This window comes from Colius striatus, chromosome 3 (assembly GCF_028858725.1).
Source record: "Colius striatus isolate bColStr4 chromosome 3, bColStr4.1.hap1, whole genome shotgun sequence".
Taxonomy (NCBI): Eukaryota; Metazoa; Chordata; class Aves; order Coliiformes; family Coliidae; genus Colius; species Colius striatus.
This window is the reverse complement of record NC_084761.1, coordinates 9,141,057-9,158,349: the sequence shown is the minus strand read 5'-3', so window position 1 is coordinate 9,158,349 and position 17,293 is coordinate 9,141,057. Positions and strand designations below refer to the sequence as shown.

Here is a 17,293-nt window from a genome sequence, read left to right as displayed (position 1 = left end):
TCTATTTGGAGTTTACTATAAATGCAGGTATTTGTAAGCAAAATATCTTCATCTGCTTTTGGTTTTCAGTGTTTAGCAGGTCTTTCTTTTTCTCTCCCTCACTTGTGTTCTCCTGTGAAGGAATTTGTGGAAGAAAAAAGCAATTAACTGGACACCTGGCTAAGGTTAAGAATGCCTCTTGAATTCTGTAGTCAGACCTGACTTGGAATTGGGAAGCAGCATAATCTGAATCTGTATTTTTCTCTATAGTGTGGTACATCTTCAGGAAAAGTAGTAAAGAACTCTTAAGGAAATCAGTTCCCTAGAATGGTTTTAGCTCGGAGCTTCTTAGGGTTTCCAGTGGTGAAGAACCCAGTTGAAATGTTTCCATTTAAGAAAACAAAACCAACCTGTGGTTCAGAGGAGGATGCATTCAGTTGTGGGATGAAATGCTTTTCCTTGTAATACAGTCACCTTTTAAGAGCTCACTTTAGAGGTGTAATAATTTTCATGAATTCTTAGGTGTCTCATTTACAGTCTTATTTTAATGCTTTACTTAGGAAGTGATTTGATTTTATGGAGTTAAGAGGAAATTTTGGTGTGTTTTGTTTTTAATAGAGAGGAGAAAATAGCAATCATGCGTGAGAAGCACACAGCTCTGATGAAGCCAATTGTATTTGCTTTGGAACATGTCCGGAGCATCACTGCAGCTCCTGCAGAAACTCCCCATGAGAAATGGTTTCAGGATAACTATGGAGATGCAATCGAAAATGCTCTAGAGAAACTTAAGAATCCTTTGAATCCTGCTAAACCTGGAAGCAGCTGGCTCCCATTTAAAGAGGTATTACATGCACAGACTAAGAGCACAATGTGGAGACTCCTGATACTTGCTGCATTATGTGCCAGACCCTTAATATTCTCTTGCCAATCAGTTGCAGCCTGAAGCTTTGTCTTATCTGGAATCAGCAGGCATGTTAGACATGAACACATAGTAATTTTTGCCTCTATGACAAGTCCTACTGACCATCTGCCTTATTGCATTTACACCCAGTGAAATTATTTCCTAACTTTCAGATCTGCTGTCTGGGATGCTGCCAGTTTTGGGGCTAGAGGGCTTTATTTTTTAAAAAAATACTGTCTTTCTGAATGCTATTTTTTTAGTGGATTTAAATTTTAACAAGTTGGTACTCTTATTATCTAAACATAGTGATTGGGCTGTACAGAAACAGTGATCAGCTCTTCCCAATGATACTTTGTTGTTCAATTATATGGTCTTGTTTTAGTTTTTTGTGGGTCAGAGGGAGAGCAAAATGTGTATTCACTTGGATATCCAGAGCCAAGCTGCTGTTTTTAAAATACTTTGCTAGTCAGAACCTAGATTTTCACACAAATAGACTACTATTTTTGTAGTTCATCTGCTTTTCAGAGCAAGCAAGTGTGCTGATGCAAAAACAGGAGGTTGCTGAGTGCCTTTGACCTCAGTACAAATACTTACAAATGCAGGAGCAAACCTCTTGAAGAGTTTAATTTGTTGTGCCTCTGGTGCTTATCACCAGGCAGGGGATATTTGCTGCATAAAGGATGTTTTTCATCCTAAGCTGTAAATGCCTTAGTACGGAGGGAGAATGAAAAGCAGTGTAAGAAAAATCTCCATGCTTTCTGGAAGATGGCAACATTAAGTCTGTTTTGTTGGTGTTTTGGGATGTGTTTTGATGCTAGCTATTAAGATAACCTGAACCTAAACCAAACATTTTCTTTGGAATAGGTTATGCTAAGTTTGCAGCAAAGAGCACAGAAACGGGCCAGTTACCTTTTACGACTTGAAGAAATCAGCCCTTGGTTGGCTGCCATGATGAACACTGAAATAGCACTTCCTGGGGAAGTGTCTACCAGAGACACAGTCACAATTCATAGCGTGGGCAGCACCATCACAATCCTGCCTACCAAAACCAAGCCTAAAAAGCTACTTTTCTTGGGTTCAGATGGGAAGAACTATCCCTACCTGTTCAAAGGTAAGAAATGCAAATTTTCTCATACAAGTGCCAGTTCTGTGTTCTAAATTAGACTAAATAAAAGTTGGGAAGATGCATGGTTGCCTGCATGATATGGAGAAAGTTGTTTGGGGCATCTGCTCCCTACGTCCCACTTCATCAGACATTTTCAAGGAACTCTGCCTTGTGAAGCTCTAAGTCAGGGTGTTTCAGATCCTTTCTTATAAGACTTACCTCAGAAACATTGTTCTGCTTGCATAATGGCAAGATTAGCTGGATGCACTTCTGCAGAAGCTTAAGGTAGCACCCAGAAGAGAACTTGAGAGACTTTCCCTGAACAGGAAAGACCTATTTGTTATGTTAGTAACTGTTGTGTGTACTTACTGCTCAGAGACATGTCATAAACTACTGATTCTAGTAGGTAAATGCTATGTAAACACTTAGGTTTAGACTGAACAGCTCGTTCTTAATCTGCAGAATTTATAAATGTATTCATAGTCTGAAATGAAGTAAGATTTAAAAAAGTACTGAATTTTAGGCTTTCAGAACAGGTTTTTTTAAAAACCAGAAACTAAATTTGACCTGAACTTACCACAGGTTTGGAAGACTTGCATCTAGATGAAAGAATCATGCAATTCTTATCAATTGTGAACACAATGTTTGCTACTATTAATCGACAAGAGACACCGAGGTTTCACGCGAGGCACTACTCTGTGACACCTCTGGGCACAAGGTCAGGTTTGATCCAGTGGGTGGACGGAGCTACACCTTTGTTTGGTCTTTACAAACGGTGGCAACAGCGAGAAGCTGCGTTACAAGCACAAAAGGTAAGAACTTCTTGTTTTATGCCACATGGAATAATTCAGAAGAGGAACATTCTGATTCACTTTGCAGTTCTAAATAATGTGGTCTTAAAAGGTTTGTGTTTTGTTGGTAATAATGCAGAATGTTTCTGTGTGTACATATCTCTTGGGATTTCACCAGATGTCAATGAACTTGCATATATGTTTTTGTTAGATACTATGTGTATAAATATACTGCTCTGGCATAATTTAAGGAGAATTGAGAAAATACAGTTAACTTTGGTTAAAAGTATTTTAGTTCCACATCTTAAGTTTCAGAAATACAACTGTAAAAACTGGATTTAAAATTTGCCTTGCTAAGGGTGGAGTTAGGCCAGAGCAATATATGTTCTGTTTATTTAGGCTTTTTAAACTGTTGATTTTGAAAGAATTCCAAGCTGTAAAAGTCCTTTTTAGTAGAAGGAGTTGATGTCATTATTTCATTCCCACCAAAACTGAATTTGTGTTCCTTGTCTGTGGCAATGAGTTGTGATATGTGAACTACCCCTCTTACCTCTTCTAGGCTCAGGACTCTTATCAAACTCCTCAGAATCCTGGAATTGTGCCTAGACCCAGTGAACTTTACTACAGTAAAATTGGACCTGCTTTAAAGGCAGTTGGGCTTAGTCTTGATGTATCACGTCGTGACTGGCCCTTGAATGTTATGAGGGCTGTTCTAGAAGAACTGATGGAAGCAACTCCTCCAAATCTCCTAGCTAAGGAGCTCTGGTCATCATGTACTACACCAGATGAATGGTGGAGAGTTACACAGGTGAGTTACAACAAATATGTTTTCCCTTTGAAAGGCTGTGGTTTTAATGGGGTGAGGGGCAACAACTGTCTGGGGTGTCGTTCAGGCAGTGATACTTGAGTTAGGTAAACTAGCACTGCTGAAGTTTCATGTGACAGGAAATGTTGGTAATTGTACCATCTGGAATAAAAAATGAGTATACACCTGGCAGCTCTGCATTATTGTAGTAGAATTGTCAGCCTAAGACATGAAGTCTTGTAAAAATATCATCAGACAACAGCTTGGAATAAGTTGCTTTTGATTTGTCTTACACTTAAAATAATGTTTTAAGATGGTAGTCATCCAATGTGTTGGCAGAGGATTCCCACAAATAATTTTTTCCTGAAACTCTCTTTAAAGTCCTATGCAAGATCCACTGCAGTTATGTCCATGGTTGGCTACATCATTGGTCTTGGAGACAGACATCTGGATAATGTTCTTATAGATATGACTACAGGAGAAGTTGTCCACATAGATTATAATGTTTGCTTTGAAAAAGGTAATTTAAAAAAATGTTATATGTTATTCAAATAAAAAGTTTCTCTTCTTGGTAATTAAAAGAAGCAACTTACATTTTTATCTTAAAGGAAAAAGCCTTAGGGTACCAGAGAAGGTTCCATTCCGGATGACACACAATATCGAAACAGCACTTGGAGTGACAGGAGTAGAAGGGGTTTTCAGACTTTCTTGTGAACAGGTAAGTTAGGAAATTTTCAGAAAGCTTGAGGGTTATCACTTGAAAAATAATGTTTTAGAACTCTTTTATTAAACATTCTGTTGTTTTATGAAGCCTTCACCTATTCTACTGTGATTTTAGTAGCACTTATTTTAGATATGTCCTATTGGAGGTGTTTAAGAAAAGTGAGTTTCAGATAAATGTATATGTAAGTAGTGGTACAGTTACAGTGCAGAGAGGAAGGGCACTTGTAGGTCTAGATGTAAAATGTTATGGTTTCCTTGAAGCTTTTTCTTTAGTGAAGTTCTGCTTATCCTCTTTCTTCGGGACCTGTCCTTTATAAACATGACAGGTATGTTTTAAAAAGAAAAATACTCTGAACAAAGAAGAGGGTTTTTATTCAAGTGTCTGTTGGTATAGAGTTTGTGTGGAAGGCTAGAATGCAATCTTTAGTGACATTCCTACAGGCTAACTGCATTTGTATGGATTGTGGTGCTCCTCCTCTATCTGCAGTGGTTAGGCCTATGTTAAGGATTTCTATACCTAGCCAAGTACAGTATGTTGCATGTTAAGTTCCATTGTTCTACAAGGATAACACAAGATCAGAATGAGTCTGTTTAAAATATGATGCAGGTCCTTCATATTATGCGGCGTGGGAGAGAGACTTTGCTTACGTTGCTTGAAGCTTTTGTTTATGATCCTCTGGTGGACTGGACAGCAGGAGGTGAAGCAGGATTTGCTGGTGCTGTCTATGGTGGTGGTGGCCAGCAGGCTGAAAACAAACAAAGCAAGAGAGAAATGGAAAGAGATATTACACGTAGTCTGTTTTCTTCAAGAGTGGCTGAGATCAAGGTGAGTTTACTACAGAAATATTCTGTTTCCTAACCAAATTAGACCCTGTGCTTTCACTTTATTTGCATTTTGGGAGAGGTGGAATAGGGTGGTAATTTATTGGAAAGAGTTCACAAATGTCATTGAGCTAAATTGGTTTGTATTGAGGGAAGTGGCTACATGGAACTTGAGGCAAGTACTTAGTTTTCATTTTCTGTGTGCTTAATTCTAAAACATGCTTTAATGTGTTGCCTGAATCTGGACTAGAGGAATAAAACTAGAGGTTTAGAGAGCAATCTAAATAAAAAAAAGTCTGTTAAGCTTTGGCATATGTAGCACTGGAGGTAGTCCTAGATGAACAATGTAATTGAAGGGTTAAGTGCTGCCACATACTACTTTCTCTTACCTGTTTGAATTAAATCCAGCTCTATAATGTCTCTGTCTTGTTTATAGGTTAACTGGTTTAAGAACAGAGATGAAATGCTTGCTGTACTGCCAAAATTGGACAGTAGTTTAGAAGAATATCTGAACCTGCAAGAGCAGTTAACAGATGTAGAGAAGTTGCAAGGAAAACTACTGGAGGAAATAGAATTTCTGGAGGGTGCGGAAGGAGTGGATCATCCCTCCCACACGCTTCAGCACAGGTACAGAGGAGCCAGACATTCCAACGGGAGCCTCACAGTTCAATACAGTTGATTGTTGAATAGTGTGCTTGTGAGTTAAACATTAAAATGTATATATGAGAAAGATTAATAGCTGGATAAAAGCCACTATTACAGTAAGCAAGTCACTCATTGTACAGAAGAACTATTGAAACCCTTTTCCTAGTGAACAATGTTATTTGTCTTACACCTCATACTCCATCAACATAATCTGTGCTAGTCCATGTTTCACACTTGACCCTCATGGCAAGAGACAGCATGTGCTGAATGTTGTGTCTCATCAAATTAATCCACATAATGCAGCTGTTGATAGTTTCTAATTCTTTCTTTTTCAAGTGTATTTGAAATTGATTGGGGGTTTCAGAATTGCATGAATATCGTGTATTCATTGGTTTATTGGATAACATTTTTTTATTAATGCAGCATTGTTAAAATTGGATGTAATTGGTGAGAAAGTATTCATTTTCTGGTCAACAAGGTAGTTATATTGTTCAATATGGTTTTGTATTCAGTATAGTTAAGTATAGTAGTGTTTTTTTTCTCACAGTGCTTACTTGATTCTGTGGCTTCAATAATTCAGGTATTCGGAGCACACTCAGTTGCAGTCTCAACAAAGAGCTGTCCAGGAAGCAATCCAGGTGAAGCTGAATGAGTTTGAGCAGTGGATAACACATTACCAAACTGCTTTCAGTAATTTAGAGGCAACACAACTTGCAAGTCTTCTTCAAGAGATTAGCACACAAATGGACCTAGGTATAAAATAGTATTTGTGGGGGTTTTTTAATGGTTGAAAATAACTAGAGTTTACTATCAAGAGTTATTATGAGTAGCCTTTAACTTAAAGGCGATGACTTGTATAATAAATGAAAAGGGGTTCTTCAAAGGGTGATTTAGAGCACTTTAAGGTTCCTTTGCCAAGCTGTCTGAAGGAATGTGTCTGTGTTAACCTAGCTGAACATGAGATTATGATCTTACCTTGTGCACAAAACTCCCAATGTGAGTTCTTCATGCCTCTTATCACAAGTAAAATAATACTTTTTAAAAGACCTTAATGCTCAGTATTTGGTTGTTATAAATTTATGTTCTGCAGAGACACATCTACATTTTTAACCATCTTTCTCAAAAGGTCCTCCAAGTTATGTACCAGCAACAGCATTTCTGCAAAATGCAGGCCAGGCACATCTAATCAGTCAGTGTGAACAACTGGAAGGAGAAGTTGGTGCTCTTCTTCAGCAGAGAAGATCCGTGTTACGTGGTTGTCTTGAACAATTGCACAACTATGCGACGGTAGCTCTTCAGTATCCAAAAGCTGTGTTTCAGAAGCACCGAATAGAGCAGTGGAAAACCTGGATGGAGGAACTCATCTGTAACATGACGATTGAGCGTTGTCAGGATATCTTCAGGAAGTAAGTTGACAGAAAAATGGAATATTTCAAGAATGGAATTTTCAAGCTATTCTCGGGATTTTCGTTTTCTAATCAAAATTATTAGTCTTCTGAGGATGGATCTAATTATGAAGCAAGACAAGATTAAGTTGTAACTCCAGAACTTTAGAGGAAAAAATGAGAAACTACTTTCAAAATACTGTTCCAGAATTTAATCTGTGTACTACAAAAAGGAAAACTAAGTAACTGTTCTTCATTTGTTCATTACACAGCACCATGTTTATGACTTTAGGGTAGTGAAATTTAGGGTTTTTAAAAGCTTCTAGTATTTTAAAAATCACTTCAGTAAATTAAAATGTTATTATTAAGCAGACTTTCAAACTTTTTTTACTTCTGAAGTCAGGCCATTTCAGCATTATTTCAGTTTAGCTTACAAGATCTAGATGATATTCAAGCATTTACACTGAAACATGTTTCCTTCCTATTTCTTATAGTCTATTCATTCGTTACCTCAGGGGCTATGGTAGAAGACTATTGTCTTCTGTCCTTGCAAAGAGGTGTGAACTGTCATAGAATCACAGAGTTGTAGGGATTAGAAGGGACCTTTAGAGATCATCTAGTCCAACCCCCCTGCTGAAGCAGGTCCACCTAGATCAGGTCACACAGGAACACAATGAGGTGGGTCCTGAAGACCTCCAGGAAGGAGACTCCACACCCTCCCTGGGCAGCCTGTGCAAGGGCTCCCTCACCCTCACAGTAAAACAACTTTTTCTTATGTTTAAATGGAACTTTTTCTGTTCCAGCTTAAGCCCAATTACCCCTTGTGCATTCTGGAACTTTATGAAAGCATCCTCAGGATAGCCATCAACTGCTGTGATATTTAGAGTTAATATTCAGTAGATGAGGTGGGAACTCTTCAAATGCAGAGTATTCTTCCTTCCCCCAGAGCAGAATGCAATTTGCTAGCACTTGAGAAGGCAGGATTTTGTCGTTGTGCTTTTGTTTTACAGGTATGAAATGCAATATGCTCCTCAGCCACCTCCAAGTATGTGTCAGTTCATAACTGCTACAGAAATGACTCTGCAGCGCTACGCAGCAGATATAAATAACAGACTGATCAGGCAGATGGAGCGTTTGAAGCAGGAGGCAGTTACTGTACCTGTTTGTGAAGAGCAGCTGAAAGAAATTGAACGCTGCATAAAAGTTTTCCTTCATGAAAATGGAGAGGAGGGTTCCCTGAGCTTAGCAAGCGTCATCATCTCTGCTCTTTGTACGCTGACAAAGTGAGTTCCCTCTCATGAGATGTTTTTATACACATTCATGTGGAGAATGCAGTAGCAGGCAGGTTTACTAACTGTCATAATTCATCTAGGCGAAATCTGATGATGGAAGGTGCAGCATCTAGTGCTGGAGAGCAACTGGTTGATTTGACTTCAAGAGATGGAGCCTGGTTCTTGGAGGAGCTTTGCAGCATGAGTGGGAATGTTACATGCCTTGTACAGTTGCTGAAGCAGTGTCATCTTGTACCCCAGGACTTAGATATCCCTAACCCAATTGAAGCGTCAGAAGCTGTTCACCTAGCGAATGGAGTATATATCTCACTTCAGGTGACACTTCTATGTTACTTTTTCTTTCCTCATCCTTAGCCTTCTGAGACTTCAGTTAAGCCATTCTTAACAGATTCTTCCTTTAACAGCTAAATGTTTATGATGTTGCTGAGGGTTTTTTGTTGGACATTAATCTTGATTGCTGTATTTGGCTGAGCTGAACAGACATTTCCTACTGCCATTTGCATGTTTATTGGTTGGAGGGAAACCATTTTTATCTATACATGACAAACTCTAAAAACTGTTGTCAAGTAAATACATCTGATAACCTCAAGAAAAGTTATTATCAGACATATCAGCTTTATGTCTTGCTTTCATTCTTTTATTCTGTTACTGGCAGTCCAGAACAACTTCCAGACTGTTTAACCCGTGCTCTTTCTCTTTTTTGTTCCTGATAAACCTTATATATTTTCACCTAAAACAAGTAGTTTGAGACAAATTTTGAAGAACTGTTTTACAAGCCCTTATCTGCAAGATTGGGAAGGAGAAAAATATTTTTACTATTCTGTGGTTTAGGAATATTTCCAATGGAACAAAAAACCATTAGTGGCAGCTTGAGTAAAATATCTGCTGAAGATAGGTGGTTTATGAGCTGTGACTGCTGTAAATAGCTTTTTGAGGCTTTTGATTCCACTGTATTGAATTAGAAAAATATTTTCCTACCAACCTGTGTAAGTACACAGAGATTTTTTCATCACTTTGTTTCTTTGCTCTCCAATCGCACCTGAGGTCTTTCACCCACGTGGTGTTGTCCTCCCTGTGAGCTCACTGAGCAGTCAAAATAACTAATCTTGTTGGTATGTCTTGTCTCACCTTGGAGACAGAGCACATTGCTTGGTTCTTTCTGTGGCTGCCTTTAGCACTCTGATGCATTCTGCTTGGGGAAAATTGCTTTATGCTGCTTGCATTGATTTCTGCAGCATGAGTAGGGCTCCAGCAAGGTAATCATAATCTGGAAAGTCTTACATTCTTTTGCCTTGTCTAGTTTAATCAATTTAGCAGATCATAAATTCAATAAATAACTAATTTATAGTTAACATAATGGAAAAGAAAAGCTATATATGTTGATGAAATTGATTTGCAAGGTGTGATTTCTCTCTGCTGGGGAAGACTGTAAGGGATTGCTGCTGATGCTCTTGAGGTAGTTGTTGCTGGATTATGCAGATGTCAGATGTCTGGGTGTGTACAACAAGGTTTAAAGTATTCTTGATTTATTTTTTTTAACAACAAAAAAAGTAGATTTTGACTCTTGGCTGACCACCATCATGTAATCTTTTAGGTAATGTGTACAGCAAGGGGATGTAATACTAAAATGAGAAAGAAGATGTTGCATGTGATACTTCTTGAGGAAGGAAAATTTCTTAGGCTTTCGTGCTTACTTCCTTCCCAACAGGAGCTGAACTCCAACTTCCGACAGATCATTTTTCCTGAAGCGCTGAGGTGCTTAATGAAAGGAGAGTATACTTTAGAAAGTATGCTCCATGAATTAGATACTCTTATTGAACAAACAACTGATGGAGTCCCTTTGCAAACATTGGTTGAATCTCTTCAAGCCTACTTACGAAATGCTGCTATGGGACTAGAGGAAGAAACACATACTCATTACATTGATGTTGCAAGGTAAATCACTTATTTTTTAGTGCAGGTAGGAGCAAATGAAGACTCAAGAAAAATAATTGGTCTAAATGTTGTTATTTGTTTGACATACAGGTTTTTCTAGCCCAACAATACCCTTAAGAGTGCAGTGCCTGAAGTGCACATGTTTCCTCTCTGTGTGTTTATCCACGAATGTAGAGCTATATTTACATAGGCTTAAAGTTGACTTTTGGTAATCAAAATATGTGGTTAGATATTATGTTTGAAGTTGAGATGGTAAAAATGGGAACAGGTCTGTTAGTTGGTATGAGGAATCTGTGAAAGGGAGAGATTGTAAGCATGACACTCCTCTTGTCAGGAGGCTTGATGAGTAGCTTTTGCATAATGAATCAGTGGCTTGATTAAAAAAAACCAAAATACAAAACCCCAACCAAACAAAAAAAAGTGATAGATATTTGTTTATCTTCTCTTAGCTTTCTTCCTGGCTTACCCATTGGCAAGTCTGCTCAGCCTCTTAGTTGAAGGTCGGAAGAGATATAAGGGAGGGAGAGGATAAAATTGCCCTTTCAGGAATGGCACTCTGTTAAACCATCTCAGCCATAACCTGGAAGCTCATCCTCCACCTTTTTACCCCATGCTCCATTCAGTCAGTTACATGCCTATGTTATAAAACCGATACTTGGTTTTCAAGGAAGCTTCATAACTTTTACCATGCTCATAGGAAACTGGTCCATCTTAGATGGTATCCTTTGCTGTTCTGATGAGACCAGCATTAGGATTCAGGGAGTAAGTGGGGAAGTGCAAAAATTTCACCTTGTTGAGGGACAACTTAATTCCAGTCTGCTTTGTGAGATTAGTCAGTTTAAGAAAATTGTAGTGATTTCTTGGGGACTAAGTGAAACCATGTAAACTTTCTTGTTTTTTAAGAGTACTTCATGCTCAGTATGGTGAACTCATTCAGCCAAGAAACGGTTCAGTTGATGAAACTCCCAAAATGTCAGCTGGTCAGATGCTTTTGGTAGCCTTTGATGGAATGTTTGCTCAAGTGGAAACTGCATTTGGTTTATTGATCGAGAAGGTATGGATTTGTTCTTTTCAGAATACTCTGAGTCAGGAACATGAAAGTTTTATAAAACCAAACCTGATTTATTTCCTTTATGTTACACAGCTAAACAAGATGGAAATACCTGTTGCTTGGCGTAAGATTGACATAATTAGGGAAGCCCGCAGCACCCAAGTGAACTTCTTTGATGATGACAATAATCGGCAAGTTCTGGAGGAAATCTTCTTTCTGAAGAGACTGCAAACAATTAAAGAGTTTTTCAGGCTCTGTGGTACCTTTTCTAAAACACTGTCAGGTAAATAAATGTTATCCAAGATTCAGTATCGCTTTGTCCACTTCTCATCCCACGTCCATTAGAGAAGAATGCAAAATTTTAGTCACTCTTACCACAATTTACCTTTTATATGTGGCAAGTATGAAGAAATTTAGTTCTTGTAACATTGCTGTGTTTGTATCAGACCGTATTTTCAGATGTTTATAACAAAAACACTGTTTCTTTCCTTTAAAAGGGATCAGTTCACTTGAAGACCAGAATGCGGTAAATGGACCTGTTCAAATGGTCAACGTGAAAGCCCTTTACAGAAACTCTTGTTTTAGTGAAGACCAAATGGCCAAACCAATCAAGGCTTTCACAGCTGACTTTGTGAGACAGCTTTTAATAGGCCTTCCAAATCAAGCTTTGGGACTTACTTTGTGCAGTTTCATCAGCGCTTTGGGTGTCGATATCATTGCTCAGGTAGAAGCTAAAGACTTTGGAGCAGAAAGCAAAGTTTCTGTGGATGACCTGTGCAAGAAAGCTGTGGAGCACAACATCCAAATCGGCAAGTTCTCGCAGTTGGTCATGAACAGGGCAACAGTGTTGGCCAGTTCATATGATACCGCGTGGAAGAAGCACGATCTGGTGCGCAGACTTGAAACCAGTATTTCATCTTGCAAGACCAGTCTTCAGAGAGTACAGCTGCATATTGCCATGTTTCAGGTTAGACCACAATGTGTGTTCTTTCCAAAGTGTTTCTGTGGAAAGTGAGCTTTGGTTACTGTGTCTGAGCACAAGAACTTCATATTTTGTTGATTGAGCTTAGATTATCTTGATAAAGTAGTTTGGATTTAAAGTATTGCAAATATGTAAGGAAAAAGTGTTACAGCTTGCTGCTTTTGAACACCAACTGCTTTGGAAGATGCAAATGGGGCCATATATAAATTATTTTTCAAGTCCATTTTATTTTTATTTCAATAACCATTAAGTCATTTATTGGAGAAGTCGTCATTCACTGGCTTCCTTACTAATGATGATGTCCTGTTGTCCCCTTTTTTTTCAGACTAGGATTTTAAGGGACAAACAGGGTATGAATTGCTGAATGTCATCTTGTACCTTTCTTTCATGTGTTAACTGTCTCCTTGCTCCACTGTTGGCCTCATGAAACAATATGAATAGCAGCCGTGTTAATCCTGAAAACGTTCTTTTGTGAGGCTTTAGCTAAATGCTGTTGTGTGCCTTGGACTGTGTGCTGGTACCCAGTTGTATTGTAGCATCATCAATCTTTTACTTTGTAGTGATTTGTAGATTGAGGGTAAAGGCTTTCTTCATGTCAGTTAAACCATTTCATAGACTGGTAAGCAAAATTGTCTTGGTTATAATGCGTTGAAATAAATTGTTTCTGATTATCGATGTATTTTCTTTTAGATCAGGGAAATGTGTAGAAGTCACTTTTCATAAGTTAAGTTAATGACTGATTAATGTTATAAATATCCAGGCCAGCAAAACATAATTTACACTTACTTATGTGATTTGATGCTCTAATGATTTAGGACTTTTAAGTGTGCTGACACGTAGCTATTTTAAAAAGCCTTGAGTTACAAAGTGTACCAGAGTACTAGAACTGCCACTTGTGAAGCCTTGCTGAGCAATAGTGATAAACACGTGTTCCCATTATTTTCTTAAAGTGGCAGCATGAAGATCTCCTCATCAGTCGCCCACAAGCTATTTCTGTTACTCCTCCACCTCGTTCTGCAATTTTAGCCAACATGAAAAAGAAACTTCATACGCTCAGTCAGATCGAAGCTTCGATTGCAACAGTCCAGGTACTACTGTTTTTCTGAGGTTTGTTTAGCAGCATATTGGAATGGATATGCTACCTGCAGGTTATGTTCTCTTATGCTGTTGAAGCACAAGTTTAGTGTTTTTTTTTAATTGATCTCTGGCTGGCTGACGTATACTGTTACATTGAGTTTGGTGTCTCATACAAAATATTCTCTGAAATATCAGAATACCTGTTTCATGAGCTAAAATACAAATATGTGAAAGTACCTTTCCTTCTGAAGGACAGTCATGCTCTTATTCTTTAAGTCTGTCTGCTTTAGATCTTCCTTTGCAGGTCTGGACAAATCAGTTATCCTGTATTTCAAGATTTCTGTGTGCTGTGGCTTGGCTCAGCTTTTTAGGCTTTTGGGTGTCAGTAGTAGGGAACATTTAGTTGTTTGAAGTAAATACTGATTAGCTTATTGAATTTTAATTTCCTTTTTAGTTGTGAAGGTACTGTTTGAAATCATTTTTTGAAAATGATTTGTAAAATAATTCAAGACTCTGACTTTTATATCGTGTTTAGTCAAGAACTATGACTTTTAACTTGCTTCTGTGTTTTTTTTATAGGTTAAGATCTAGGCAGGTGACTGTTTTCATAACAATCAAATCCAGTTGTAATGTGTTGAAAACAAACCTTTAAACAGCATAAGCTGATATTGGCCAATCATAAATACCACATTATTTTTTATATAAGGGTATTTTTTATATAAGAACATGTCTGCATGTATATATGTGCATATTTATTTTTAAAGTTAGGCTTAAGATGTTATATGTATCAGTATGGATAGTCTGTGTATTCTTTTTCTTCTCCAATGCAGGAGAAACTAGCAGCACTTGAAGCAAGTATTGAGCAGCGTTTAAAATGGGCAGGAGGTGCTAATCCTGCACTAGCACCAGTCTTGCAAGATTTCGATGCCACTATTGCTGAAAGAAGAAGCCTTGTACTGAAAGAAAGTCAAAGAGCAAGTCAGGTACTATGCATTAGTACTATGGAGTTGAGAAGTGTGTTCACTCTGTATTTCCTACTTGAGTTATACGTTGAAAGTATTTTTCCTCCTCAGCGTCTGAAGAACAAACATAGATAACCAAGTACTTCTGGGACTTCCACTTCAAAATCCCACTTTAAAAGCAATATGAATAATCTCTGAGAGTACTGCTGCATGGTTGGCTGACCCTGAAATGAAGCCACTACTGTAACAGAGTGGCTTTACTGATGTATTTAAAATTCTGACCTTCTAAGGACATGGAACAAATGCAGTTTGTATAACAGATGATTTCATACAATCATAGAATGGTAGGGGTTGGAAGGGACCTTTAGACATCATCTAGTCCAACCCCCCTGCAGAAGCAGGGTCACCTAGATCAGGTCGCATAGGAACATGTCCAGGCGGGTCTTGAAGACCTCCAGGGAAGGAGACTCCACAACCCCTCTGGGCAGCCTGTGCCAGGGCTCCCTCACCTCAACAGTGAAATAGTTTTTTCTTATGTTTAAGTGGAACTTTTTGTGTTTCAGCTTCATCCCATTACTCCTTGTCCTGTCACTAGATACAATAGAAAGAAGGGATGCCCCAACCTCCTGACACCCACCATTTAGATATTTGTAAATGTTAATAAGATCTCCCCTTAGTCTCCTCTTTTCTAGACTAAACAGCCACAGTTCCTGCAGCCTTTCCTCATAAGGAAGAGGCTCCAGTCCCCTGATCATCTTGGTGGCCCTGTGCTGGACTCTCTCCAGAAATTCTCTATCCTTCTTGATCTGAGGAGCCCAGAACTGGACACAGGACTCCATATGAGGCCTCAACAGGGCAGAGTAAAGGGGGAGCAGAACCTCCCTTGACCTGCTGGCCACACTCTTCTTGCTGCATCCCAAGATGCCATTGGCCTTCTTGGCCATGAGGGCACATTGCTGGCTCATATTTAGCTTATTATCAGTCAATTTAACTGGAATCATGTTTTCTCACTCTTTCTTTGATCTTCAGGTCACTTTCCTCTGCAGTAATATCATTCATTTTGAAAGTTTACGCACTAGAACAGCAGAAGCCTTAAACCTGGATGCTGCATTATTTGAACTTCTCAAACGCTGTCAACAAATGTGCTCATTTGCGTCGCAGTTCAACAGTTCAGTCTCTGAGCTGGAGCTTCGCCTGCTTCAGAGAGTGGTAAGTAAAGGTCAGAGCGAAATATGTAACATGACAGAATCACTGTAATCATGAGTTCTAAATTTTGTCCTTCATTCTAAATTAATGTTATGGATACCTTCTAATGGGTTGTGGATTAGAGTTTATTCCATCAGCTGATAGACACTTGGCAGTAGCATCTACCCAGTAATTGCATTTTATCTCCGGATACAGATACAAAAATATTTCTGTTATTTTTAGGGCACTGGTCTTGAACATCCTATTGGCAGCTCTGAATGGCTTCACTCAGCTCACAAGCAGTTGACCCAGGAAATATCTACACAGCGAACAGTACAAACTGAAAGAGAACAGCAAACAGAAACAGTTTGTGAAACAATTCAGAATCTGGTGGATAGTATTAAAACTGTGCTCACGGGTCATAACAGACAACTTGGAGATGTCAAACATCTACTGAAAGCTATGGCAAAGGTATGTCTGCAACTTGGATTTATTCCTCAAACCCATGTCAGTATAGTTTAAGAAAAATAACACTTGAAACTAGGTGCTGTTTGAAGTATCTATAAACAGTGACATGTGTTCAGGCCTATAGAGTTCAAGATATAAAAGCGATTTAATCCCTAAGAATTCATAAAGCTTTATTTCTGGATATTCTTTTTAGATGGAAGTACTGAAAATTCTGGTTATATGTAGTCAAATGACAAACTGAGGCACTGAAAAGGCTAAGAAATGCTCAACTTTATTCTCTCAGCCAAAATTCAGCAGACAGTTAACCTTTTTGCACATCTCTGTTACAGGATGAAGAAGCAGCTTTGGCAGATGGCGAAGATGTTCCCTATGAGAACAGTGTTAGGCAGTTCTTGGGCGAATATAAATCGTGGCAAGATAATATTCAGACAGTTTTGTTTACATTAGTTCAGGTTATGGGTCAAGTCCGCAGTCAGGAACATGTTGAAATGCTGCAGGAAATAACTCCCACCTTGAAAGAACTAAAAACACAGAGCCAAAGGTAAGAAAGTCACCTTCTCAGGTGAAGGTGTTTTGGCTGATGGATGTGTATACAGCAGAAACACGGCCTGGGGTACCTCCTTGGTGTCTGTCTTACAATGTAGAAATCTTTTTGCAAAATTTTGACTTTCTTTTTGAGTTTTCAGTAAGTCAAGTAGTTGCATGAATATTCATCAGCTCTATTATATTTCCTAGTGTCTACAATAATCTAGTGGGTTTTGCATCACCCTTAGTCACGGATACAGCAAATGAATGCTCAAGCCCAACGTCAGCTGCTACCTATCAGCCAACCTTTGCTGCAGGTAATGCTGGAAAAAAACTATAGACATTGAAACTTCAGGAATTGGTATTAGAGAGGGGATCAAAACTTTTATTCAACTTTAAAATACAGACAGTCTTGTAAGACTATAAAAGCCTATAAAATCACTCAGTGTGCAGTAGTGAACGACTGTCTTTGAATAACCTTCAAGATCTGGATTCACTCCACAAAGCTCAGAACATGGGGAGTGTATTGTCATGTGGATTAACTGAGCTGTGCTTTCCGTTGAAATCAGTATTAAAACTTATGGTGACATTGGAATAAATCCTGAAATCTTCAAGGCATCCACACTTGCAGAATTTACATTACGTACAGTTAAAAGCATG

General features: G+C 38.5%; 1 protein-coding gene across 2 annotated transcripts in view; it reads left to right on the top strand.

The window, feature by feature from the left end:
• The window catches only part of SMG1 (SMG1 nonsense mediated mRNA decay associated PI3K related kinase), a 66,643-nt gene that overhangs the window by 45,297 nt on the left and 4,053 nt on the right, over window positions 1–17,293 (top strand). For both annotated transcript variants that reach the window (XM_061994366.1, XM_061994365.1), the window contains 22 exons: window positions 598–820; window positions 1,745–1,991; window positions 2,568–2,797; window positions 3,336–3,584; window positions 3,963–4,101; window positions 4,190–4,299; window positions 4,912–5,130; window positions 5,563–5,753; window positions 6,352–6,524; window positions 6,898–7,177; window positions 8,167–8,439; window positions 8,529–8,763; window positions 10,157–10,383; window positions 11,287–11,437; window positions 11,528–11,717; window positions 11,932–12,401; window positions 13,367–13,504; window positions 14,324–14,476; window positions 15,485–15,664; window positions 15,884–16,111; window positions 16,438–16,649; window positions 16,844–16,950. In XM_061994366.1, the coding sequence (XP_061850350.1) occupies window positions 598–820; window positions 1,745–1,991; window positions 2,568–2,797; window positions 3,336–3,584; window positions 3,963–4,101; window positions 4,190–4,299; window positions 4,912–5,130; window positions 5,563–5,753; window positions 6,352–6,524; window positions 6,898–7,177; window positions 8,167–8,439; window positions 8,529–8,763; window positions 10,157–10,383; window positions 11,287–11,437; window positions 11,528–11,717; window positions 11,932–12,401; window positions 13,367–13,504; window positions 14,324–14,476; window positions 15,485–15,664; window positions 15,884–16,111; window positions 16,438–16,649; window positions 16,844–16,950 (4,625 nt within the window). The remainder of the gene's footprint in view (window positions 1–597; window positions 821–1,744; window positions 1,992–2,567; window positions 2,798–3,335; window positions 3,585–3,962; window positions 4,102–4,189; window positions 4,300–4,911; window positions 5,131–5,562; window positions 5,754–6,351; window positions 6,525–6,897; window positions 7,178–8,166; window positions 8,440–8,528; window positions 8,764–10,156; window positions 10,384–11,286; window positions 11,438–11,527; window positions 11,718–11,931; window positions 12,402–13,366; window positions 13,505–14,323; window positions 14,477–15,484; window positions 15,665–15,883; window positions 16,112–16,437; window positions 16,650–16,843; window positions 16,951–17,293) is intronic.